Source organism: Miscanthus floridulus, chromosome 17 (assembly GCF_019320115.1).
Source record: "Miscanthus floridulus cultivar M001 chromosome 17, ASM1932011v1, whole genome shotgun sequence".
NCBI classification, from domain to species: domain Eukaryota; kingdom Viridiplantae; phylum Streptophyta; class Magnoliopsida; order Poales; family Poaceae; genus Miscanthus; species Miscanthus floridulus.
This window is the reverse complement of record NC_089596.1, coordinates 67,037,768-67,064,447: the sequence shown is the minus strand read 5'-3', so window position 1 is coordinate 67,064,447 and position 26,680 is coordinate 67,037,768. Positions and strand designations below refer to the sequence as shown.

General features: G+C 44.5%; 3 protein-coding genes across 3 annotated transcripts; all 3 read left to right on the top strand.

Annotated features, from left to right (window-relative positions):
- Positions 1-171: 171 nt before the first annotated feature.
- Positions 172-5,647, top strand: LOC136517257 (uncharacterized). The gene is made up of 7 exons (XM_066510797.1): positions 172-751; positions 1,005-1,414; positions 2,342-2,494; positions 3,644-3,736; positions 4,726-4,784; positions 5,082-5,175; positions 5,275-5,647. The coding sequence occupies exons 1-7, from the start codon at positions 271-273 to the stop codon at positions 5,485-5,487; spliced, it is 1,503 nt and encodes a 500-aa protein (XP_066366894.1). The 5' UTR covers positions 172-270; the 3' UTR covers positions 5,488-5,647.
- A 6,755-nt stretch (positions 5,648-12,402) lies between these two features.
- LOC136514835 (calmodulin binding protein PICBP-like) lies at positions 12,403-16,944 on the top strand. The gene is made up of 3 exons (XM_066508540.1): positions 12,403-14,788; positions 14,882-16,634; positions 16,737-16,944. Exons 1-2 carry the CDS (start codon positions 12,832-12,834, stop codon positions 16,621-16,623), a joined length of 3,699 nt encoding a protein of 1,232 aa, XP_066364637.1. The 5' UTR covers positions 12,403-12,831; the 3' UTR covers positions 16,624-16,634; positions 16,737-16,944.
- Positions 16,945-24,383: 7,439 nt separating this feature from the next.
- Positions 24,384-25,898, top strand: LOC136515732 (uncharacterized). The gene is made up of 4 exons (XM_066509245.1): positions 24,384-25,032; positions 25,120-25,238; positions 25,356-25,596; positions 25,696-25,898. Exons 1-4 carry the CDS (start codon positions 24,384-24,386, stop codon positions 25,896-25,898), a joined length of 1,212 nt encoding a protein of 403 aa, XP_066365342.1.
- The last annotated feature ends 782 nt before the right edge of the window (positions 25,899-26,680 follow it).

Sequence of the window (26,680 nt, the reverse complement as noted above, 5' to 3'; positions counted from 1 at the left end):
GGTAAGAATGGAAGGAGTCCTCTTCTTTTTTTTTCCACAAACTAAAATCACCCCCAAACGTATTTCAGCAGGTTACGTACGTTTCGTAGTGGTAAAATAGTAAATTCACTTCGAGAGACAGTAAAACTGCGAAACCCCCGTTTGTCATGGGTGAAATGCCAAAGTCCCCGCGGGCAACGGATAACAAACGCTCGGCTTGTCGCCTTCAGTGCCGTGCCGCCACTAATCAGTCAATCACCTCTTACCCCGCCGGCACCGGCCCCCAAAACGATGGCCGCCGCGGTGGCGGCAGCGGCGGGCGCGGCATCTTCCATCCTCTCCTCCGCGCCCCCGCGCCGCCTCCCCTTCCCTCCCGCCCACATCCGCAAACCCCTCGCTGCGGCCGCGGCCAAGGCCCTCACTCTGCCACCGCAGAAACTCCTCCGTTTCCCGTGCCCGCCCGCTCCATCCGCCCCCGCCTCGCCGCCTCCACCCGAGGGGGCCGAGAAGCCGGACCCCGTCAAGCTCGCTTTCGCCCGCGCCGCCGCGTACAAGAAGGAGAGGGACAGCCCGAGCCCGGGCCCGGCGCCGGTCCCGCCTCCCACGCCGCCGCCACAATCTCCACCACCATCGCTGCCACAGGCTTCGGTAGTTGAGCCCGGCAGTAAGGAGGCCTTCAAGCGGGCGTTGGAGTACAGAAACGGCAACGGGGCCGGAGCGGGCGCGACTGGTGGTGGTGACTCCCCGCTGCTGGGAGGTTCGCCGGATTTTGGTGAGTTGATTAAATCCCACGAATTGAACTGAAGAATGGCTAGGATAGATGGTATCTGGTATGCACGGGAATGCTCTCATGTCCCTGTTTCAGTGATGTTATTAATGCTCATGACTACTACAATAGCATTTCCAATAAAAAATGAATTGGATTTGGACCCAGTGTGGTCAATTGGAAATGATTTTAGTAGTGGTATTTTGATCCTATTCATTAATGCCATATATTTTTATTTGTACTGTTCATGATTTCTTAGGTCAGAATGCCTTACTTAGTGAAGAAGTCTCGTTTGGCAAGAAAGGAGGGTACGAGTTTGATGAGAAGGATTTCTTGGGTCTCGACTTTTTTGAGAAAAAACGTTCTAAAGGTCTACCACCTGGGCTGGCTCCAGCCTTTGAGCCTTTACGAGATGACGATTTTCCTGAGGTGGAGATAATAGTTGGAGACCCTAGCAAATTCGAGAAGTCTCCTCGCCCAACAGAAATCCAACCGGTGGACGATACAGAGTCAGAGGAAACATCTCAATCATCAACTACTAAACCAAATGAATCTGACAAGGTAGCACCCCCTTCAACTGTTCTTGAGCCAGAAGAAGATGAAGATGTTTATAGACCCACGGTTAGATCATGGGGGATGTTTCCAAGGCCCCAAAATATTTCAAAGGCGGTAAGATATACTTGTAACATCTCAATGCTGTATTTGTGTCTTTCTTTTACTTTCATTTCAAATACCAAAAAAAAAAAAATCTAGCATGCGCGAGCTGAACTGTAATGTTGAATTATGATCGAAGAATAACAACAACATAACAATAACAAACACAAATTGATTTCAATTTCAGAATGAAGTTGTACAAGGTATATTCATTTCAATTATTTCCGAAGCTAATTGCAACTTTAGTGGAGAAATTTTGATCATCTAGTAATGCTACATGGTTCATCAGCCATTGTCCAAGAATCATTTTCAGGATCAGAAATACTAGGTAGACTGGATTGACATGGATAGTCAGTCTTTCAAAGATTGCTAAGCAACATTTTACAGAACCACTTTTAAATTGTTCTTAGTATAGCAAATGGTTTAGTCAGTTTGTTGGCTGTTTCGTGTTTTGAGTTTAGACCAAGTTAACCTTTTGTAGCTTGGGTTTGTAGTGGCATGGAGTTTGTTAGGTGGTTTTTAGTCGTTTGAAGTTGTATCGTGGTTTTTTTTCGCCCAGTTTCCACTCAAAAAACTGGGCCGGCACTTGCCTTTCTGTTTTTTTCTTCTAATAAAATCTGCGGCAAAGCTTTTGCCGTCCTTTCTAAAAAAAACGAACCACTTTTAAAATTGTCTCTTTTGCTATATAACATTTTATCTTGTTTTGTTGATATGCTAAGAGATGACATCTGACATAAACTTAAAAATCATTCCATGATATCTTGCCTTTTTCCCCTTTCTTTGGTTTCAGGTTAGCTGATATTGATATACGGCACGTTTGTAAACTGTTGCCATTCTATGATATATGTCATTGATTCTTGATGAAGTTTGATTACAGTGTGATATGCTTTGTGGTATTGCTGTGTTTCCCTGGTTCTGATTTGCCATTACCTTTCCTTCTAGTATGGCGGTGGAAGAAATATACGCCTTGGTGGAGAGACTCTAAGTGCAGAAGAAAAGGCAGCCAAGGATAAGCGCACCAAAGAGCTAATAGCTGCATATAGGAATCGACAAAACATAGTAATCGATGCAAAGACAAAAGCAGAGTGCATCGAGGTACTGATTGAAACATTACCACTGAAGTTGAAACTCCAGTGATTTAGCTCGACCTTTTTTATCCCTTTAATGATTGCACTTTTATGGGACTTCTATGTCATGTGTGGGAGTAATCTTGAAATTTTATTTTAATCAATGTTTATACTGTGTCAGTTATTTTGCGTGATAGCTTTATTTATTGTTCAGGACAATTTGTTCCTATTTCATTTTGTTTTGAATGTTTGACCTTGTTATCAACAAGGCTCAACTTGTATTATGTCTATTGAACTGTGAGGGTACTGGTAGATTGCTTGAACCTTTTATTGTTTTGTTACTTGACAACATGTCAACATCAATCATAGGAATGCATGCTATACATTGTTGGGAAGAATCAGAAATTCAGAATCAACAGAGAGTGAATGTAAGCATAAGCTGAAAAGTAAATATAAATGGTTCAAGTGCAGATCATCATAGATGAGAGTGCCATATTCTGAGCATACTAGAAAAACTGTATGTTTTTGTGATTATGTATGTGATAATTCCAGTATGATTTTACATCTGCACACATATGAACTTTTAGATGTTTCATGTGCTTATATGCATTGCTCGCTCATGAACTTGGACACAATGAGAAGCAATTTCTTGTTAGCGTTGGAATGTTTTGCAGTGGGACTCTTGCCTGAAATCAGAGAGGGGACACAATAAGAGGGCTAGTAGGTTATACTTGACATATAAGTAGTAAAATTAACTGACGTTTAGTAAAAAAGAAAGAGAATAAGAGCCTGTCGCCCACCTTGATCTAGAGAACGTCCACCATTGTTTGTAAGGATCATGTTTTTTCTTTACCACATTTAGGCTCCATTTGCAACTCATCAATAATTTCTGATTACCATGGAAATTGGACTGTTTTGGTGAAATTCCAGCATTTCAAACAGGCTGCGAGTTTTGAATTTGGTTGCCAGCATATATAAAGTTACTTGTGTAGTATATAAAATGTGTATTAAATGCCAGTGTCAGCTTAATTTACACTTATGCTCCCCTTCTGTTTGTTGAACCTTGTGGCCTTTTTCTGTGCCTAGTATTTTTGTAACATCTTGGACTTTTGCGGTTTTCATCTTTGCTTTAATGCACATGTCTTTGGTATGTATTTGTAAAATTGTCATATGGAAGGCCTTGAGGGAAGGTGATGAGATGATGAATACTGGAAGGCTTAAACAAGCATTGCCTTATTATGAAAAAGTGATGGACGCTGTGGACTTTAAGGTATTACTATGTTACACGTACAAGAAAAGTTATTGAATCTATTGGGTTGATGTACATAGTATATCTGTGGTTGAATCATTAGTGAATTGTTGGTTTCTGGTGAGAATATGAACTTTCAACAAGGATGGTATGATGACCGAAGGACTTGATCCTATATAAATGTCTCTATATTTTGGCCGGGTGAAACATTATGTAAACCTGGAGGCATTTTCTTAGGAACCTAGATGGTGATGAGATGTGTTTGAGCCAGCTGTGGTGTTTTTTTTTTCCTGGACTGTAACAGACTATAAAGGTCCTGAATGCAGTGCTGATAGACTGGGGTTTCCTCTGGAACTCTAGAAAAATGAACTTTTCAATGGAACCCTTTTCTTGATGAGAAGTCTAGTACTTAACCGTTGAATCTTTAATTAGACATACTTTCATGCTGTTAGAATATTTCTTAATAAACATAGTAGGGATAAAAACTGCACTCCCACGTGATAATTTATGAACTCTGTCTTCGGCAACTTCCTAAACTCAGGAAGCCCTATTCTCTATCACCCACCAACTCCTTTAGGAAGATCTGTTGAGCCACCTTTGGTTCTGTGATTCTCCTTTCAACTACTTTCCATTGTAGTACGGGAACAATATCATAGCAAATGAACTTAGCTTTACAGTACAGCAATCAACTAATTGCTTTGGATATGGAGCTCCTAATTTTGTAATATAGCTAAACAGTGAAACATGACCTGTTTGCTATGCTAAGACTCTGAAAGATCAAAAGAATTCAACATTTACTACGCATCTATAGTGCAGCGATGTATAAACAGTATGCAATATAATGGTTGTCCTATTAGATGCTTCAGCTAATATGACGAATTTCAGCTCTTTTCTTTCTCATGTTATATGTGCCTTCGAGTTTGCATATGTTCATGCTTTGCCATTTTTAAATTGCTGTGCCCTTCTCAGTTCCCTACTATATATTTGTTTACTCATTAAGTTAAGTGCAGACTGAACTTCATGGAAAGGCTGCTCTGCAATGGTCCATCTGTCTCGATTCACTCTGCAGGTAGTACCCGTAATTTTCTGCATCACTATATTCGTCGAGTTTTATCTTTTTCCTCCTCAGATGCAAAAATGTCCATATGGTTATTTCTAAGCAATGGATCGGTATGCAGTTTATGATATTCATACAGTATATTCTTTTAGCTAAATTGCAGTTTCATCGGGAGTAACATCAGCACTGTTAGTCTGTGTCTGTTAAACTGGTCTGTTCCTAGTTTGGAATATTAACTTGGTGGGTTTGGCAATCTGAGATTTCCTCCATGTTGCATATATGTATATCGTGAATACCTTTCATTTGCAGGTCCAAGGAAGCAATGAGCATGTACAGCAAACTTAAAAACCACCCGAATGTTGAGATCAGAAAGAAAGCAAACATGTTTGTGTTCAGCTTTCAGGTGAGTGTCGGGACCTAAAGTTTATCTTTGGAATATATATTCTCATCCTTCCTTGGTAACTTGACTGACGTCTTTCTCTTTTCTCCTGACCATCTGAAGGCAATGGATTTCATGAAGGTGAGCAGCATTGCAGTGCCCAAAAGCACAGGCTACGAGACGTACTTCACCAAATTTGGCAGCCAGAAGAATTACTACGCGAGCTTAGACGAGCCAGAGGTGGGGATCGGCCAGATCATCCCGTACATGATCTTTCTTGTCACGCCGATATTTATAGTTGCTTTTGTTGCACTGAGAAAATCCTTTCAGTTATGAACAGAAATCTCAGACGAGTCGCTGAGGTTTGAATACCATTACCAGATAGGAGCATATAGCTTGGTAAATAGAAGATTATTTTGGTAAAGCTTTTTTTTGTTTTTATTCAAAGAAGAGAAAACCCTTTTGTATAGCTGATGAGGATGCGTGCGTTCATTCACCTTTCTTCGTTCTTAGAACAAAAAATCTATAGCTACCTTTCGGAACTGGCAGAAGCCCAAAAGCCTGCTTGGCGGCCCAAATTACAGGCATTCCGGTCCGGTTTCTGAGGTTGCTTTCCCTGGAGTTGGTGCTTTGCAAGTTTGAGGGGCACAATGTACTGCACGGGAGCAATTTTCTCATCAACTTGACATTCGACCTTAACCTTTTGTGAGATGTGCTCCTTGTTCGCTTATTCCTTACATCTCCCTCTTGAACTTTCGGCGGTTTGGTGGTCTACTACCCCTCTACGCACGGCGGGGCCAAAGACGTGTATGCAAAAGTTGACGGCAAGGGCTCAGCATTTGCCCAAGTCAAAGTCTGAGCATCTGAACCCAGAAACTTACCGGGTCATACTGGTCCACATTTCACCGCGGCATTTGGATGACTCGTTTGGCTTATCAGCCCTACTTTTTCAGCAGGTGGCTTATCCCCCACCGACCAAACGCGAAAATGCGCACGCATTCTTCATCGCCGGCGCCGCAGGCAGGTGCCAACTTTCTCCGCAGACCCATCCCCGTCCGCCCGTCCTTGATGGTTGCCTCTCTGCCCGCGGCTGGACGGACAACTGGCAGAATCGATAGCGATGGGGATGGAATGGAGCGGCCGCGCGCTGGTCGTTTTTGGGCCGGACCACACGTCCCTTTCGGCCCCCAGGCAGCTCTCTCGCTTTCCAGCCGACCACAGGCTGGGCTGGCCCGCGCGGCCCTCCAAGAACCGCTCGTTTTCTCCTCTCTCCAGTGCAATTGCCATCGCTCGCCCCACGCCACGGGCCGTGCTGACTCAGCGGCGGCAGGCAGCCAAAACAAGGCGAGTTGCCGTTGCCGTGTCCCAAAATCATCGCCTTTCCACCGTCTCCTTCTCGGCTTCTCCGCCTCCCTTTCTTTCTGTAGCCTTTCTACCTTCCGCTGCATGCCCGTCCTCCTGCCGATACTTCACTTGTAAGAATGCCCGTACGTATGGTCGCATTTGCGTAGAGTTGAGTATATTCGCACAGCGGCACAGGCCTGGTTCGGTCAAAGCTGTTGCGAGCCTTCGACTCCAAAGGCAAAGAGCACGACCATGTGCTATGCGTGTACCACGGGGGCCGCTCTTGTTGAGGGCAGGGCAGCAGCCGGTGGTGGCCTCAAAAGTCAGTGGGATTTGTAAGGACGACGGTGGGCAAAGGCGACTGGTACGTGCGTGGGCGTCCGTCGTCCGTCGCCCGTCTCTTGGCTTCAAGGCACGCCGCGTGAGCTGAAACCATGCATCGTCGCCCTTACTCTGTCCTTACGTCTCCGGTCCGTGGCCGTGCGTGCCTGCTCCTCATCAGCCCTTGTTATTAGATCTACTAGGGCGCGTACAAATAGTAGTACTAGTACTAGTTAACAGAAAGGAAGTGTTGGTGTTTAATGTGCATGTGCCGTACCGTCAAGCGTTTCATCTAGATGTGTTTTCAGTTCAAAAGTTACTTAGTGTGTCGCGTCGTCCAGCATTCATGCATATTAAAAGCAATGTAACGGTGGAAGTAACAATAGACGGTTAAGCTCAGTAGCGGAGCCAAAAGCTTTTAAGAGCCGAGTGATTTTTATTATGCAAAAATATTTAGCTAGAAAATTACAGTATTCACCATCGTATTCTTTGTCTTGCGTAGATTCAATCTTTTTTTTTCTTTGCAATTCTTCACATCTGCGATCTCTCATATTTAAAAATCATGCATGGTTCAATTTTCTAATCTGCAGGGGTCCTCATGCCTCATTTGATCACGACTGCAGAGATTAGCGACACCGTACCGGGGATTATTCACCTAGGCCGTCCAAAAAACACATATCACAGTTAATATTTTTTAATTGTTTGTTTAATGGCACGTGAGATCACCATTAATAAATTTTTTTCTTCCATGTGTCCGGATTCTTCATTTATTTCTTTAAAGAGATCACATCTTTTTTTTGTGTGTGAATTACAAAGAGATCACAACACCTATGAATTATGATTGTATCATCACAATAGTTTTGTTACATTGCGCCGTATTTGTCTTGCTTCTTTTATGCATATTTTGAACTATTAGTATGGTGTTTGAATATATTATAATTTGGGCAAATTTTCATCTTATTCTTTGAATTTAAGACTTTCAATTCATTTTTATCTAGCGTATGATAGCAAATTAGAGTGCAAATTTTACGGTTAGTTATCGAATTGGTAAATGGATTTACTAAACTCTATATGAAAACTTTAGGACGACAATATCATTGAGGCATATCATTTTAAATTTGATTAAATTTACACAGAAGATTATCAATATGTAAAATGTGAAATACTTATTTAGCGTTTATACTTCTTCTACTAGTATATATTTAGTCAACTTTAGATAGTTTGGCTAAGGCCTATCCCTAAACTAGAATGGCATCCTTTTTTTTAGAAACTAGAATGGCATCCTTTGAAGGTAAACAGTAGACAAATTGGTCAAACTGAAGTGATAGTAGTAAGGCCCCGTTCGGCTTACCCCATATCCGGTTTGTTCGGGTTCTTTTTTTAGCTAGAACGGTGTTTTTCTCTCACAACAATTCAGTCAGAACAGTGTTTTTCAGCTAGTTTCAGCCAAAATTCTGTCAACCGAACAGGGCCTAAATGATATATTGTACAACCATGTCAGAAATATGTAGGTGCAGTGATTAGTCCAGATCAGCAGGCATCACCAGGGGCCTGGGCATCACACATTCACACTTGGCTCGGCCGTAGCAAAGGCAAACCAGTTTGCTGTTAACTGCAGACACTAGCCGTTAGAGTTGGACTCAGACGTCACTTTTTTCTTTTCTTTTTCTTTCGATGATCGGGACTCAGACAGCACTAGCGGACAGAGTGGCGGAAATCACTGTCACTCGGTCACCAGTGGGTAGGTCAGGACAACAACCGGCACAGGGGGCCGGCCAGTTGCGCACGGAGTCGCCAATTCCCTGCAGGAAAAGGGCCCCAGGCGCACTCATCTCAACCCACCGTGGCGCTGCTGTAGTATAGCCTGTCTGTCTGTCAGCCAGTGAGACCAGTGAGCCAAAAATCCAGGGGTGCGTGCGGGTGGTCTGAACCAACTAGCCGTTGCGCCCGGCTCCCCTGCCCTGCCCGCGGCCAGGCGCCCAGGCCGCGTGTGCGCACTCATTTCCCTGGGGCCTCTGGACGCCCCCCGATTCCCCGCGCAGTGCACGCGCCAGGCACCAACGGAGCGAAACGAACCACCGCGTGGTCGCCCGTGGTGACTCGGGTCTGCCGCCCGCGGGCGCGGTTCCCCGATTTGCACGCACATTAAAGCCCGAGAGCCCCCTTGTCCCCGGTCGTCGCGACGCCAACTGCTTTCCGGCTTGGGTGCGAGCGCGACGGGAACACGACGGCGCGCCGGCCGGGGGCGCGGTGCGGTGCCGCGGCCCGTCCGTGGCTCCGTGCGCGTTGGGCGTTAATGTGATCGCCTCTACCCGCCCGCGTTGCACGCTGCTATAGAGTATAGGGGCGGTTGGCTGGTTGCTGCTGGGTGGGTTGCTAGCAGAAACGCCTCTGCCGAGGGAGTCCCTCGTTAGCCGAAGCTACCGTTCGATCCATCCGTGTGCTCGCGGTGACGCCCGGGATGCTGTGTTTGTACTGCATTCGTTGGTAACCAAACAAACATAGTAATCTCTACTCTACTCTACTCTGTCGTAGAAAAATTGCTCCATCGGTCGCAACGAGTGCTGTCCGAGTCCCGATCATCAAATCAAAAGAAAAGAAAAAAGGTGATGTGTATGAGTCCAACTCCCCCCGACCAGTAATCTCCGTGGCAAATTAAAGCGCGTCCTAAAAAGGATCCTAGTAGTGCCAAGTAAAGTGAATCTTAAAAACATCCTACGTACCCTCCATTAGCTGGGGGCCTGGGGCAAATTAGTAAAAAGCAAACGGTTCTGCACTTGTAGACAATCGTCCTGTTCGTTTGGGCTGGTTTGACTTATAAGTCATGGCTGAAAGTACTGTTGAAATATTGTTCGTTGGCTGATAAACATGGCTTATAAGCCAAATACGACCAAACGAATAGGCTGCATTATGGTTCTTTCTAGGGGAGCACATCATTGATTTCGCTACTGATCATTACTAGTTGCAAAAAAAAAGAGGGGGGGGGGGGGGGGGGGGGGAGAGAGAGAGAGAGAGAGAGAGAGAGAGGAGGAGGCCATCACTTAACCATGGCACGTTAAAGCTTGGAAGGCTTTCTTAAAACTTTTTTGTCACGTCTTGTGTTTACAAGATGGAATTTGGCATTTCATACTTTTCATATATTAATATTAATTTGTTCCGCCATCTTAAAGAAACACTTCTTTTTTGCATCTCTTGAACGCCATCATAAGCAATCAAACTTGAGCATTCGTTCTCACGCAGTGCAAGCTAGCTAGCTTTGTATGCCACGCAAGCAATCAATCTTTTTTTTGCCAGGTCGAGTCCACACGCCACGACCACAAGGTCGCTGGACAGAGCTGAGGTGAGGTTAGAGAAAAAAATATAAATTAATTACTTGTCAATTGCCATTTGTCATATACGGCTACCGTACCGGAGATGAGATCGGATCGCTACATGTGCGCTGTGTGTGCATCACACCACACGTCAGGCGACGTGGCGCAGCTCAATCATGCGTTCGAGATCCGTCGTCTTAAGGGACTTTTGCCTGTCATTGCATGCATGCATGCTCTGATGATTGGCTCGCTTCGGACCATCAGATTAGGAAAATCATCATCAAACATGGAGTACCGACCACCTGCTGATAAGCTTTTCAATTTTTGGTCCGAAGTTGCACCGTGCTACACGGCTCAAAGACTAGCCACAAATGCGACAGTGCAGTTCATTGGAGCTTATTACCTCAAAAAAAAAAAAAGGAAGACAAACAAAGGCAAAACAGGGAACTTAAGAAAAATACAGGTGTTTAGTAGTAGTCTACTATGTACAAATGACCGAGTTGTGTTACTTTGATTTTCAGTCGTTTTTTTTTTCACCTGCAGCGGTACAGCCTTGTTCATTAGCCGTTGTTGTTTTGCCTTTCTACCACAAAGTTTGCTTTCACCGAGAGGAAGCCAACTTTTTCCTTCGGTGCTCCCAGCATCAAACTCCCGTGGGCCGCGCTGGCCAAGCACTTATAATTAATTAAAGACCAATAATCCTCACGAAGGCCCGCTCGGCTGGAGGAGAGTGGATGAAATGTTGCGAGAGAAAAATATTGTTCTGGATAAAAAAATAAGCGGATCAAGCCGGGTTCAAGGACACGCGAACGGGGCCGAAAGCATATTGCAAATCTGCATAAGTACCGTGAATATCAACATCAGCATCTTATCTCGACGTCCCGTTTTAGCCTTTTCTAGATCCTGTGAGACGAAACTTCATGAACAACCATAATCCATGAACACGTACATTTCCTTACATAAAGTAGAGAGTAGTAAATACATAGACATTTATAATTTTTTAAGGTGTTATAAAATGTCTCAAAACACTAAACTATTTAATTGCCTTTATTTGTACTGTATAAAAAAGAAATAAACCATTTATTAAACTCTTAGATTCAACGAGAGCTCATGACCGTGTCTCTCTCAGCCGATCAGCATCAGGACTCGGTTTTGAAGGACCCTGAGGGTTGCTGTTGTTGCTTTTTACAGTTATTATGTTCTTTTTTCTTTATTTTATTTTATTTTGCTAAAACTGGCTGATCTCTTATCTCGGTCATTTCTTTTGTGATCTAAATAACCTCTTCCAGCTCAAATGAAAAGGAAGAACACACCTGCCATTGTTCCTCAACAATAGGAGGGAGAGAACCAGAAGATATAGGATCTTTTTTTTTGGCTAAATTAAGGATAATAATATCTGCTAGAATAAGTTTGATGTTAAGTTACCCACAGCAAAGTCAATAGTTTCTTCTGTTAGGGAGAACTTTGATGTTAGGAACCTTGAGTGCCAAATAAGTTTGATAACTATGACATAAAAAAAACTAGGAGCTAGCTATGAAATGGTGCTTAGCTGAGTTTATTCAATAGTTATGGAGCGCATAATGAGAACCTAATGGTTAGAGAGAGCCGTGTTACTTGCCGATCTTGATTACTCTTGAGTCGTCAACTAAAAATCATTATGTATAAGATTAAAGATATTTACTCCCTCTATCCTGCATATTTTCATCAGAGAAAAATCAAATAAAATGGATTTTGATCATTATTTTTTCTTACTATATGTTGTAATTTGCTAAGAACTAATATGCACTTTGAATACAAATTTACTTATACAAGTTTCATTCCCTAAACTAAGAGTATATAATTTGAATAAGGGCTCGTTCGTTTAGAGTCGTTCCTGGCTGGAACCATTCCCGCTGAAGTCTGCTACGTGCAATTTAAATAAACGTTCCTGGCCGGAACGGTTCCAGGACCTCAATCCCCGGGAACCGAACAGGCCCTAATTGTTTGTAAAAATTTGATTTTTTATTTGATTTTTCCTGTATAAAACATGATTAATTTTAGGATGGAGGGGCTGCTAAGTAAACCATTACTTTGAGCCACAAAATCCGTTCTCTTTTAACTTTCACCAGCAACTATGAATGCAGCCTTGAAAAGGCAGCCATCCCCTCGCCCCAGCAGGCCAGCACAGAAACGGTCCCAGAATGGCCGCCACAGAAGATGCACGCCCGTTGTCAAAATTCTGAGTGGACCTACCTTCCTTCCTCCCTCTCGAAGTCTCAAAGATGACGGCCGCTATGAGCCGCCCACCCACTGTCTTCGGCTCCCCGCATCCATCTTCCATTCCATCGCCTCCTCTTCTCTTCTCAACCCATCGCCGTCCCCGTCCGGCCGCCCCTCACAAACCATCTTTCTTTTCTTCCTCCTTTTCCTTGTGCTCACCTCTCCATCAAGTGAGGTCTTATCCCTCCCCTAACCCCCTTCTCCCTTCCTTCCTTCCTTCTCCCGTCTCCCAACCTCCCTCAGTTCACAACACCTTTGCTTTGCTTTCGTGCCGCCCTTCAACTCAGGAAGCCAACAAGCACAAGCAAGCCTCCAGTTTCAACAAGACAAGACCGTTGATCCCAACAAGCCAAGGAGAAATCCGGCGGAGGATTAAGCTGCGGGAAGCCAAGAAATCCAGGAAGTCACCTCCCCCCGTTGCCGAAGAAGAAAGCAGCAGCCAGCCATGGTGCGGAGCAAAGAGCCGTCAAAGAAGAAGCAGCCCAAGGACCCGCTCCTGACGCCTCCGTCCAAGCCCAGGGGTGGTGGCTTCCTGGACGAGGGCCGCCCGTGGAACCACGGCGGCGCGGCCATGTCCCCGGCGCCGGTGGCGGTGCCCAGCTACATGCGGGGCACCAGCAGCTCCGACGCCAAGGCCGGGCGCCGCGGGCGGCCTGCGGCGTCCGTGTCGGCGTCGGCGTCCCCGGCGAGGTGGACGCCCGCGGCGTCGGTGTCAGCGTCCGCGTCGCCCGCGAGGCGGAGGCCGGCGGTGCGGGTGCTGACCAAGGGGAAGGTTTTGTTCGCGGAGGAGGAGGCACCTGGCTCCGGCCTGGGCCGCGCCACGTGCTCCTCGACCATGAAGGACACCAAGTTCCCCGACGCGCTCGACCTCGCACCGGGCGCCACCGACGCCGAGGGCCCCGCGGCGCTGCGGGTGTGCCCCTACACCTACTGCTCCCTCAACGGGCACGTCCATGCGCCGGCGGTGCCGCTCCGGAGCTTCCTCGCGTCGCGCCGCCGGCTCATCAAGACGCAGCAGAGCATGAAGCTCAAGGGCGTCTCGGCCTTCCGCAAGAAATCAGGGGAGAAGACCAGCGGCGGGAGTGGCGGTGGAGGTGCAAAGATCGCTCCTTTGATCGATGAGGAGGCGGTCGGCGACTTCTTCGTCGAGGTGTATGGCGGCCCGAGGGTGAGCTCGGACATGAGCTGCAGCGACATGTCTCTGGACGAGATGGATGCCACGGTGCGGAGGATGGAGTTCGTCGTGTTCGATCGGTGCGGCGCGGACGAGGACGGTGAGAAGGGGAAGGATCTCGCTGTTTGCGATGATGGTAAACCTGTGCCTCGCCCAGTGTTGAAAGAGAAGCATGGTGCCTTCAGGGACAGCTTGTCGGACTGCAGTGGAGCGCACACCGGCAGCGATTTCGTCGAGGAGTTGCCATGGTTGAGGTACCACGGATACGAGTATGATGATAGCTTGGATGATGAGATCTTGGAAGAACAGAGAATTAGAGAGGAGGAGGTCGTTGAAGCAGAGTTTTCTTTGGATCAAGAAGAGGAACAAGGAACATCTGGTAGATCCTCTGATGAGTACAAAGAGGGTGCTGCTGAAGGACAGGAAGAGAACGATGAGGAAAACACATCGAATTTGGTCCGTGACCAAGAGATCCTTGCAGATCAAGGTGTGGCTTGCAGAGTGGAGGCATGTGAGGAGCTGGATGGAACAGATGATGACAACATCCTGGAGGCATCTGTTGAACAAGGGACGGCAGAAGAGAAGCTCTCTGACGATATCTACAAATCTGAGATACCTGATCAAGAAGTAACAGCAAGGGCAGGTGTTACTCTGGAAGGACAGAGAATTAGAGAGGAGGAGGTTGTTGGAGCAGAGTCTTCTGCAGAGCAAGAAGAGGAACAAGGAACATCTGGTAGATCCTCTGATGAATACAAAGAGGGTGCTGCTGATGAGGAAAACACATCGAAATTGGTCAGCGACCAAGAGATCCTCGCAGATGAAGGTGTTGCTTGCAGAGTGGAGGCATGTGAGGAGCTGGATGGAAGAGATGATGAGAACATCATGGAGGCATCTGTTGAACAAGGGACGGCAGAAGAGAAGCTCTCTAATGATATCTACAAATCTAAGATTCCTGATCAAGAAGTAACAGCAAGGGCAGGTTCTACTCTGGAAGATAGCTTCAGAGAGGATATTTCATCGGACCAAGAGGCAAACGATGATGATGAAGAAGATGAGTGCCATGTGGAATCTGATGGCGAATCAGAGGTCACTGGGGAGCAGGATCTGGAGGATCAACAGAGCATGCCACATGATGGCTCTGAAATGGAAATTTCTGAGGACACTATCTCTGGTGATGGACGCAAAGAGGATTTTTCTGAGGAAGTAACCTCCGCAGCTGTGTTACCAGGTGAAATTTCTTACTTCAGTTCAATTGATTGTCGAGATGCTGATATCAACATATTAGTAATCGATAACCTTAACCAAAATGGTTGTAATCCAGATGATGTGTTTGAACAATATGACAAGACTGTGGATGATGTACTTGAACAAGATAGCAGCCCTGCTAATGCTCAAATGGAATTGGGTAACCCAACAAGCAAAAAGGTAGACGCTTTTGAAGAAACTGCTATTGTGCAACAAATCAATCAAGACAGCAATGTGGATACTCAAAAGAAATCGGAGATTACGGCATTCATATTGGAAGAATCTGGTATTGCTCAGCAAAGCAACCCTGATGGTGGTAAAATGGAACCAGAGGTTACTGTGTGCAAGTTGAAAGATGCTTCTGAAGAATCTGGTGCCTGCCCTGAAAGCAACCTACATGATAATACAGAGTATGTTACAGATGATGCTGAAATGGGACAAGAAATTACCAGATGCAAGTTGGAAGATGCATCTAAAGAAACTGGAATTGATCAAGAAACCTTAGAAGATGATAGCTCCGCATGTGTTATTGTTGATGATAGAAACAATTTGGAGATCAATAACTGCAAATCAGAGGATGTTTCCAAAGAGTCTGTTACCATTCTGGAAGCTGATCATAGTGATAACTCTGCAAATTTCAGTAATGATGTTCAAGGAACTGCAGAAGATCATGATTCATGTCTCCATGATGATGCCCAAAATGATATCCAAATCACCGGGTGCAAATCGGAAGACACTTGCAAAGAATTTGATACCATGAAAGATACTGATCAGAGTGATAGTTCTGCAAATGTTAGATCTGATGCTGAGGAAACTGTAGAAGATGGTGGTTCTGTGTGTGTCAGTGATGATGCTCAAAATGGTTTGAAGATTTCCAAGTGCAACTTGGAAGATGCTTCCAAAGAACCTTCTACTGTTCAAGAAGCTGATCGGAGTGATAGTTCTGCAAATGCAAGTGCTGATGCTCAAAATGGATCTGAGCTTACCACAAGTGAGTTGGCAGACAAGGAAAATGAATCCAAGCTTTTCACATGCAACTCAGAAGACGTTTTTGAAGAATCTATTATTGGTCAAGAAGCTGACCATGATGGTAGCTCTGTATATCTCAGTTATGGTGCTCAAAATGAATATGAGGTTACCACATGTCATTCAGAAGGTGCTCAATTGGAATCAGATGTTATTCAAGAAGATGAGGATGAGGATAAAACTGCAGGCGCTGAAAAGAAATTGGAATCTGCAGCATGTGAATCAGGAGGTGCTTCTTTAAAACCTGCTATGCATCAAGAGGCTGCTGGAGATATTAATACCACAGATGCAAGTAAAGCTATTCATGTTACTGAAGAAACTAATCAATCATTCAATGTGCAAATGCCAGCAGAATTTACTGATGCAAAAGAACCTTCTATTGATGACATATGTGGTGCATTCAACGGAATGAACCTCAAAGGGGATGTATATTTTGATCCTGCTGAGTCTGCCACATGTCCGAGGAGCAAATTGATCATCTCCAGGAGGAGGAGAACACCGGAAGAGGAGGAATACTTGCGAGGTTTCAATCCACGGGCACCGAATTTTCTTCCTCTGGAATTGGATCCAGATGCAGAGAAGGTTGACCTCAAGCATCAAATGATGGATGAACGGAAGAATGCTGAAGAATGGATGATTGATTATGCGCTTAGGAGGGCACTGACAAACTTAGCTCCTGCGCGGAAGAAGAAAGTGGAGCTTCTTGTCCAGGCCTTCGAGACTGTCCTACCGCATGATGAGGATGATAAGAAAAACATCTCACCCTCAAGGCCTATCCAACCCTGCAACTGATAACATTAGAGGCAAGGATTTTTTTTCTTAGAAATGTTGTTCCTGGCATTAGTTCTGTCATACAAACAAATTCGTTTTTACACTAACTCCTTTTGTTTTGTGAATCTTTGCAGTTAGTGGTTACACTAATGTTGATCTTGACGCGCAAGCTACTAACTCGGAGGTTACTGCAATATTAACGCCAGTAACCTGCTCCAAGTTTGAATGAGAGAGCTACTTACTAGTTTGCTAGAGGTAACTAGAGAATAGAGATCTCTAGCTGAGTTGTGACAGAGGAGCTCACTCCTGCTCCACAAGGAAGGATAACTACTCATTACTGATCAAGGTATTCCTATCCAGTTGCTGAGTTGCAAAGAGAATGCTCCCGGCTTGAGTTATGTAATTTAAGTGGATGTATGAGGCTTGGAAAATGTCAATGGTGATGAGGTCCATGTCTCCTTTGGCAAAGATCAATAAAACTCATCTTGAGTGCACAATTGTTGTTACTGAGGTTGAATCTGTGTCTCAATAGCACCCCATATACACATGTTTGCATTGTAAATTGTAAAGCAGTAGCGAATCCTGAGTTTTCGTGAACACAGTACAGTACCAGTTACTGAATCGTCTGAAGATCATCAGGTCGATGTACCAGAATGTGAACACATTAACCGATCTGACGGTTGCAGCTTAGCTGCCTCAGTTCTCGAACAGTCTATGCCGGTGCTCACTGCTCAGTGTCACCCGAATGAGATATGCCCAAGGACCAAGGAGTCTCCATCTACATTGACGCAAGAACAGATTGGCCCAAGTCACGGGTCCCATTAAGTCCTAAGGGACGAGATCGACACGCAGACGGCAGCCGACCATGGGTCCTCCGATGTGACGCCACCCCCAACAATCGGCATCCTCGACATCGCTGTCTGGTGTAGCCTGATCTTCGTGTATCACATGAGTAGATATGCTTTCAATTCCATAAAAAAATAAGATATGCTTTCAATTCCATAGAATTATTATTTAGTTGGTCGCTTTTCGAGGACTGTCTGTGACATGTACAAGTCGTGTGAGTATCTTCCATCCGTATTCTGTTCTTCATCGGCCAAATTTTCGACAAAATTTTCAGTGCAATTCGTGGTGCTTGGCATGAGAGCATCTCTAAGAGTTTCCAAACCCCACGCCTGGTTGTGCCGAAAGCTGAAATTCAACAGTTTCGTTTTACTTGTGCTCGCCACAGTTCCAAGGAAATTTACTTCTTTATATATAAAATTTTCCATTTAAATTTCACGAGCAGGAATATTGACATCACTTTACCTTCCAGTTGCCGAACCATGCTTCTCAGACTGAAGAACGAACTGGCAAAGTCAATGGAAGGATCATCATGTTTACTTGCATTGAAGAACTAGCAAACATTGAAAGAGACAGAAATTCTCATGCTGCCCCAAGAAGGAACCTGGATCGTGACAATTTCATGGTGATCAGAGTTCTGGAGCCGAAATACTCGACAGACATCAATGTATCATAGCAATCAGACAGGCAATCATCATTAAAGGAATACATGAAAAGAACTAATGAAGTTTCTGCTCACGTACAAGGACTGATTTACATAGGAGGTATATGGAAAACCCAAGATACAGTAACAGGAGTACAGGACTTGCAGTCTCTCTCACAAGTTTGCAGTAACTGTCCATGCCACAGAAACTGAGTTTTCATACAACACTATTTGCACCCTCTTAGCGTACATGACTTCATTTCATACAGGCTTTTGAGACCAAGCTACAAAACTTCGGAGTTCCCTTCAAGATTACAGGATAGCTGGACAGGCAGTAGCACTCAACGGTTTAACAACAGGGTAAACTATCTTTCAGACCTCTATATTGCCAACTGTTCTCCTTGCCTAGTCATCTCTAAGGATCCTATGTCAAAACTTCATGTCCTGGCACCCAGTACCCACGCAACACCGACCCGAGATCTTCCAACAAGTTGTGTAGCCTAACACAACCCACAGCTCTGTCTACCTCTGATGTCATCAGTTGCTCCTCGCATTAAAAAGAGTTCTCTTCAGCTTGTTCGGCTCGACTTGTCTCTTCAGCTTATTCTCTCTCACATAACACTATTGAATCGGCAATGAATGATGTTGTGAACAGCTGAAGTGCATTGTGCATAGATATTTCTTGAAGAGAGTTGTGCAGCTCCTGTAGGTTCCCTCTGTACTGATCATCAGGAGTTCAGGATCCAACTTTTCTCTTCAACTCTCAAGGGGGGCTAGCATACTGTTCATAAACAGGAATAATGAGGAAAATGCAAATGTCAGAACGATGAAGAGAATAGCCTTGCAGGCAATCTACACCTAGAAGAATTAGCAAGATGTAGATTAGTACCAGTAGTACCTCATATCAGACATACTCGTAGCAATTAGCCAAGTATTTTTGAATATTTTCATGATTGATTTTGTTTTTTGAGAACTTGTATTTTTTTTTTATTTTACAATGGAGATAAAAAAAACATTGATTTTTTTATTATTTATTTGAATTTATATGATATCCAGTGACGTTAGTATTTTTTTAAGCTTTTAGGTTTATTTCGAACTTATTGATTATTCTGGGGAAACTAAAATTTTCATTTAGTTAATAATTCAAATTTATAAATAATTTAGAAAAGGGTAAGAGGTCTAATTCACTTGATCTTCTTGGGCTGAAATTGCTTGAATCCACTTAGGCCTCTTGGTTAAACTATCCAAATAATTTGACATCTGGATATTGTCCGAACAGATATCCGTATCCCACGGGCATCAGTCGTCACGTATCCGTATCTTGATTACCCATATCCATATTCGGTATCTGACGAAACACCCAGATATTTGAAATTAACTCTCAGATTGGTCAAAGAAATATCTGTCCTATTTTTATCCCTAGCATTCCAGAAGTAGGCCGCTGCCGACCAGCCATTGCCGCCGCCGGCCATCTCCTTTCCATTGGTGGATTGTGGTGACCCATAATCTTTATCGAGGTAATGCTCTTCTGCAACTCTGTTAATTTTTTTTGCTAGGGATAGGATTCCAATTTAGTTTCACTGGATAGAGATTTATATAATTAGTTAGCAAAAATATTTAGTGAAGTTAGTAAATATAAGTTATGTATAGTTTTGCAATTAGTTTTGCATTTAGCTAGATATGTATAGTTAGTAAAGTTACTTAGTATAGTAAGTATATGTATTAATATTAGTGTGTTTAGTGTAGTTAGTTAGTATAGTTAGTTAGAATTGTTGGTATAGGTATTAATATTAGATTAGTTAGTATAGTTAGTTGGTATAGGTGTAGTTAGTATAGGTGTAATCAGTTAGTTAGTACGCATGACGATTTCGATGATCTGATGAAGTTTCTAAAATGCTTTTGTAGATGGATTGTTGTGTTAGAGTTTTCTACTGAGGAAGTGTTAGGAGAGAAGATATGTTTGAGGGTATGGAAGAAGAATTAGAATGGTTTGATGAACCTCCTGGCTTTAGCGATCTTTGTGGCCGTTTGAATAGAAAGTTTGGCGGTGATTATACACTGAATGGGAGGTTTGATAGTAGAAAGACTAGGGCACACTACGTGCTGATGCCCTTGCGGGACCATGCTCACTGGTCCTGCTACAATAGGGTAATCCAAGGTTCCAATGTGGCCTTGGCTGAGGTGGTTGTGGAGAATGGGTACAGAATGCATGATCTCTAAGAGGGGCCATCCTTCGATGATGATACTCAACAAGAATGTGGGGTTCATGTGGAATCAACTATGCGTACTATAGATTTGGATGGTCAGTTGACGCAGGAGCAGTTTCATTCAAGTCAAGTAGGTTGTATAAGCAATGACTTTGATGTGAACGAGTTCGAACGGGAAGAGGAGGAGGACAGGATTGGTGATGTAGTTAGCAGTGATTCCGACGATTCAGATGATGACCAGGGAGGTAGACATGCTATGCCCACACCGGTTGATGCCATGCTAGTACCTGTTCATGGTATGCCATTACCAGTACCAACTGAGGTTTTGCATGCTATGCCGGCTCAGGGTAGACTAGTCATAGATTTGCCAGCAGATGATACCCCCTATGATTCATGGGGCAGAATTAGCGAAGCACAGCAGTATGTTCCACCATCACCTTACACAGCGACAGAGCTTGAGCAACTAAGGTCGATGAATGTACCTTTCAGGGGCATTCCGAACTATAGGGATGTCAGTATGACGAATATGGCAGTTTGTGACACCGGTCTACAGATGTGTAGAAAATCATTATATGACCATGAGAAAGAAATCCTTAGTAAGGGGATGATATTCAATACAATGTCAGAGATAAAGCTCTTCCTTCAGGACTATGCTGTGTATCACCATATGCCGTACATCATCACTCATTTGGACCAGGAGTTAAGGTACCACATGATATGCAAAAATGGTTGTATGTGGAGATTAAATGCACGAAAGAGACAGAGTGATGGCAAGTAGAGGATAAGTAAAATGGTCGAACCCCACACTTGCCTATCAAATAGGGGGAAGAAAAATCATCAGCAACTCACTGCACGTTACCTTACCCATCGTATATTGGGGCTCGTTGATGACAATAACGACATTTTAGTGTCTTCATTACAACAGTCCATATCTGGATTCGTTAAATATGATGTGAAGTACAGAAAGGCTTGGCGTGCTAAGCAAATTGCCTTAACGATTCATTGGGGTAGTTGGGAGGAAGCGTACAACAGGGTGCCCCGCATCTTATGTGCAATGCATTACTATAACCCTGGCTTGAAATGGTTTGTCCTGCATCGTGTGTTCTGGTCGTTCGCGCAAACGGAACATGCAATCCAGTTTTATCGGACAGTCGTACTTGTTGATGACACTTTCCTGATAGAAAAGTACAGGGGCACCTTGATGATGGCTGCTGCTGTTGATCCGGAGGACCAGATAGTACCCATGGTTTTTGCTTTGGCAGAGGTAAAGAACAATGAATCGTGGGCATGGTTCATGCGACTTCTACGTGTACAAGTGCTTGGCCCATCTCGCACTATATATTTGATCTCAGACCGTCACCTAGGGCTTCTTAATGCTACAGCTAAGCATATAGATAGGTTCCCGCCTCTAGTGCACAGATGGTGCATGAGACACTTTGCCGCTAATTTCTAGCGGCGTCAGAGGAAGAAGGAGGTATGTGACAAGGTAAAGGCTCTATGTTGTGTACATACAGAGCACCAGTTCAAGGAGACAAAGAGAGAACTAGACAAGATGCTAAATGAAGCGGGCAAGGTCTGGTTAGAGGCGCAAATGGAACAGAAGGCTAAGTGAGCGTTAGCATATGATGAGAGGGGTTTCAGGTATGGCATCATGACCACTAACTCCTGGAGTCTTTCAACTGTGTATTCACCGGAGTTCGATCGTTGCCTGTGTCTGGAATTATTGACTTCTCCTTTCATAAGTGCAACAAATATTTTGTCAAGAGGTGAGAACTTGCATAGAGGAATATCGCTGAGTAGGGGCGATTTGGAAAGGCCAAAGCAGAACATTTGAAGGAGGCCGAGGAATTGGCCAAGCAGCACACTGCCGAGCCGTATGGACCCCACCAATGTTTTTAAGGTGTTGCTTTGGCGTCACCTAATCGGCAAGGCGCTACAGGAGGGACGACTTGGCGGACGACTCGCCTCAGATTGGTATGGTGTCCGCCTTACTACCATGGCATCCAGAAGTCATTGATTTGGCGTCCGATTCATCGAAATCGAGCAAGGCGGGCGCCATACGGGGATGGCCATGGTAGGAAAACACGGGCACGGGAGAAAGGACGGGGAAAGTGCAGGCGTGCGGGAAAGCATCGCGCGCGTGGGAGATTAGGCGTGCGAGGAGAGAGGAGTGCAGGAGAAATCAGAGAGCAGAGAGAGGAGCGCTTGTAGGGAAGACGGACCTACCTGCTCGCCCGCGCGAACGCGTTCGCCCACGCCGCCGGTAGAAGCTGCTGCCGCTGAGGCTCCGCCTCCCCCTCCCCTGTTCCCCATCCACACAAGGAGCAGCCGCCGGCAGGCTGCTGTTTCCCCATCGCCTCTTCTGGTCCTCCATTGAGCAGGACACGAGCCGCTTCACCTCTCCCTTCCCTCTTCCCCACCCGCGTGAGGAGCAGCCATCGGCGGACTGCTGTTTCCCCACCGCCTCCTCTGGTGAACATCAAGCAGGAGCAGGACCCGAGCCACCTCCTCCAGTCTTCTCTCGAACAGGGGCAGGACCCGAGTCGCCGCCTCCAGTCTTCCCTCGAGCAGGAGCAGGACCCGAGCCGCCTCCTCTAGTCTTCCCTCGAGCCAGGTACTCTGCTTTTGCTCTGTATTTTTCTAGCGCTTCTGTCTTCTCTCGAGCAGGACAGCAGCATGCTGATTTGTTTATATTTGCTTTGCTTGGTGCTTAGTGCTCAGTGCTCAGTGCTTATTGCTTAGCCTCTTCTAGTCAGTGTTCAGTGTTAATTAACTATTTGTGTCCACTGTCTAGTTGTCTATTAGTGCATAGTGTTAATTAATAATTACTTTGTTTGACGTGTTTCACAGGAGTCCATCTAAATGCAACACAAGACACTGCAAGTACACAAAGTGTAGGCTCAGGTACTGCTAAATATGATCCAAGGATAGATCTAAAAAGGAAGGCTAGGTCTGGTGATCCTAGGTGGAAGTATGGCTTCTGGCCAGAAATTAGCAATATAGATTTGGTTGAGTGTATCCTCTATGGAACTCAAGTAAAGTCTAGAATCAAGAGATTGAAGGAGCATCTTGTAGGTGGATATGGAGATGCTCTCAAATGTGAGAAGACAACAACAGCAATTGCTGCTGAAATGGAAGCAGCACTAGTTCAGGGAAGAAGGAGGAGAGCGCTAAACCTAGATGATGATGATGATGATGTTCAAGTGGTGGAGGTTCAAAACAATGTTAATGCTACCTCTCAGTCATCTGGTACAACTATGCAACATACAAGTTCAGGGACAACATCCAAAAGGAAGCAATCTGCTCTCAAATTTGCAAATCTACCACCTAGACCAAAAGAGAAAGAGAAGAAGTCAGTGATTACCATGCTTCGGAAAAAACCTAAAGAAGTGGTTGAGGAAAGGCATTCTAAGAATGGACCTGCACAAAGCAGTGTGGAGGGAAGGATCAGGACCAAGGAAGAAAGAGATGAAGTCAATATGCATGTGGCCAATTTCTTCTATGAGTGTAGAATACCACTCAATGCTATCAACTCAAGGAGCCTTAATATTATGTGTGAGGCCATTGGGCAATATGGACCTAGATATAGACCTCCTAGCTACCACGAGGCGAGGGTGCCATTGCTTGGAAAGGCTATGGAATAGGTCAACAAAATAAAGGAGAAGCATGAGGCTGCTTGGAAGCAATATGGCTATACACTAATGTCAGATGGGTGGACAGATAGGCGGGGCCATCACCTCATTAATTTCCTAGTCAATAGTCCAGAGGGGACTTTCTTCTTGGAGTCTGTTGATGCATTTAGTGAAGTACATGATGCACCAATGTTGGCAGATTTACTACAGTAGAGAATTGATCTCATTGGAAGAGACAAGGTTGTTCAAGTGGTCACTGACAATGGTGCTAATTATAAGGCAGCTTGCAAGCTTCTTATGGAAAGAATTCCAACACTATTCTGGACCCCTTGTGCAGCACACTATTTGGACCTCATGCTAGAGGACATTGGCAAAATGAAGGAGTTTAGCAAGCCTATTGCACGTGCAAGACAAGTTACTACCTTTATTTATAGGCGCGGGAGGCTTCTTGATGCAATGAGGGAGAAGACAGGAGGTAGAGATCTTGTTAGACCAGGAGTAACTCGTTTTGCTACTGCTTTCCTCACTTTGCGTAGCCTACACACTCATAAGGATGCTCTAAAATTCCTATTTGTAAGTGATGACTGGACTAAGTCCAAATTGGCAAGAACAGAAGCAGGAAAGAAAGTGCATGACACCATCCTTTCAACCGAATTTTGGAACTCAATTGAGGACTGCCTGAGAGCATCACAGCCCCTTATTGTTTTGTTGAGGATAGTTGATGGGGATGAGAGGCCAGCAGCGCTAGAGGTTCAGTTTTGTATGGAATATGCAAAGAAAAAGATTAAAGAAAATTTCCCTATTAGGGGAAAGGCAGACTTACTTAAGCGTATCTTGGCAATCATTGACAAGCATTGGGAAGATCAAATGGACCAACCATTATATGGGGCAGCACTATATTTGAACCCAAACAAGTATTTTGACCTGAAAACAGATGATGTTATGGCTGGTAAGCTAAGGTCTGCATTTACTGAGGTTCTTTCAAAAATGGTGCCTGACCAAGATCTTCAAAACAAGATTGATGACCAAGCTTTGGAATATGTGGACTTAAGGGGTAGCTTCAGCAACAAAATTGCAATCAACAACATCAAAACCAAGTCTCCTAGTAAGTTATTCACTGACTGTACAATCTGATTTTTTTAGTCTTTCCTAATTTCTAACATGAAAATGTTTATTTGGTCACTTGATCTAGTTGAATGGTGGCGTTCATATGGTGGCAAAGCCGTAGAGCTTCAAAGATTTGCAAAATGTGTTGTTGGGCTTTGTGCTTCGGCTTTAGGTTGTGAGCGTTGTTGGAGCACATTTGAGTCAGTAAGTAATCTGTCAATTACATAAGTACTCAATTATTCCAGTTTAAGGAATAAATAAAATCTACTATCTATTAATGCTTGCTGAATATTTCTTTTGTTTGCATTTTTACCATTGCAGATTCATACTAAGAAAAGAAATAGGTTGGAGCATAAAAGGCTTAATGATTTGGTCTATGTTCAGTACAATCGAAAGATGGCAGTGAGGTTTCAAAAGCGACATAAGAAAGGAGCAGGCAACTTTGATCCTTTGTGTTTGGAAGACTTTGATTGGAACAATGAATGTGTTGATGTGGATGCGGAACCAGTCCATAATGGCCGTGGACTTGAAATTACATGGGATCAAGTTGATGAGGCTGTTGGTGCATCCCAAATGTATCGTGGTCGTAATTTCCCTAGGGCAGCCCACGGTGATGCAACTAATATTGATAGAACTTATACTCGTAGGTGATCTGCAACAGCTACTGCCCCAATTAGGAGGACTTATGAACCACAGGAGGATGAAGACATGGAAGATGATAACTCTGATGAAGAATATCTGGTTGATGATGTGGAAGTTGATGACTATGGTGAAATTGCACCTATTGTTGCTGACGAAAGTGATCAAGCTGGTGGTGGTGGTGGCAATTCAGATCCTTTTGTGATGGAGGATGACTTCTATTGACTTAATGATGCTTGAGAGTTGTGAGAGTATTTGTGCCCGACTATTTATGCACTAGTATTGTAGTATTGTGGAATGTGCTCACTGAGCACTCCAGTTATCTTGTTTAGTGGACTATTGTTGAACTGCTTGTGTAATGGTTTTATTTGTGGTAGTGTGCTTATCTACTCGTTAATCTTTACCTGTCCCTCAATTAATTTCTATTTTTGCTGGTGCCATATTCCCTATGAAATACCTAGGTACTAACCTGAATTGTCTCTCCATTGCAGTGTATTGTTGGATGCACACTTGGGGCTGTGGGCTGCACAGGAGAGGACAACACCAAGGTATGACATGCTTCCAGTTCTCTAGTCTATACTACTGTTGGATGGCCGTAAGGCATCGCCTCACCTTATGCCTTACTCGCTTTAGCGTAAGGCGGTAGTTGGTCGCCTCGCCTTGCTTTACTGCCTTAAAAACCTTGGACCCCGCCACCATATCTTTAGTGTACGGGGTAAGGGTGGCATAAGCTTGGGTGGTGAACATTATGGTGGACGAAACTATCAAGTTGATCTTGACAAAGTAGAGTGCAGTTGCAACGTCCCTTAGATCATGCATGCCCCTTGTTCTCATATGATCGCGGCCTGTAGGATTCGCGGGTATAACTTTGAGGATCTACCATATATGTCACCCTTGTATCTCCGTTCGAACATCGTTAGTATTTGGGAGAGGAGCTTTGAGTCATACCTTGACCCGACATAGTGGCCACCTTATCATGGTTATGACTACATGCCGCATCCAGATCT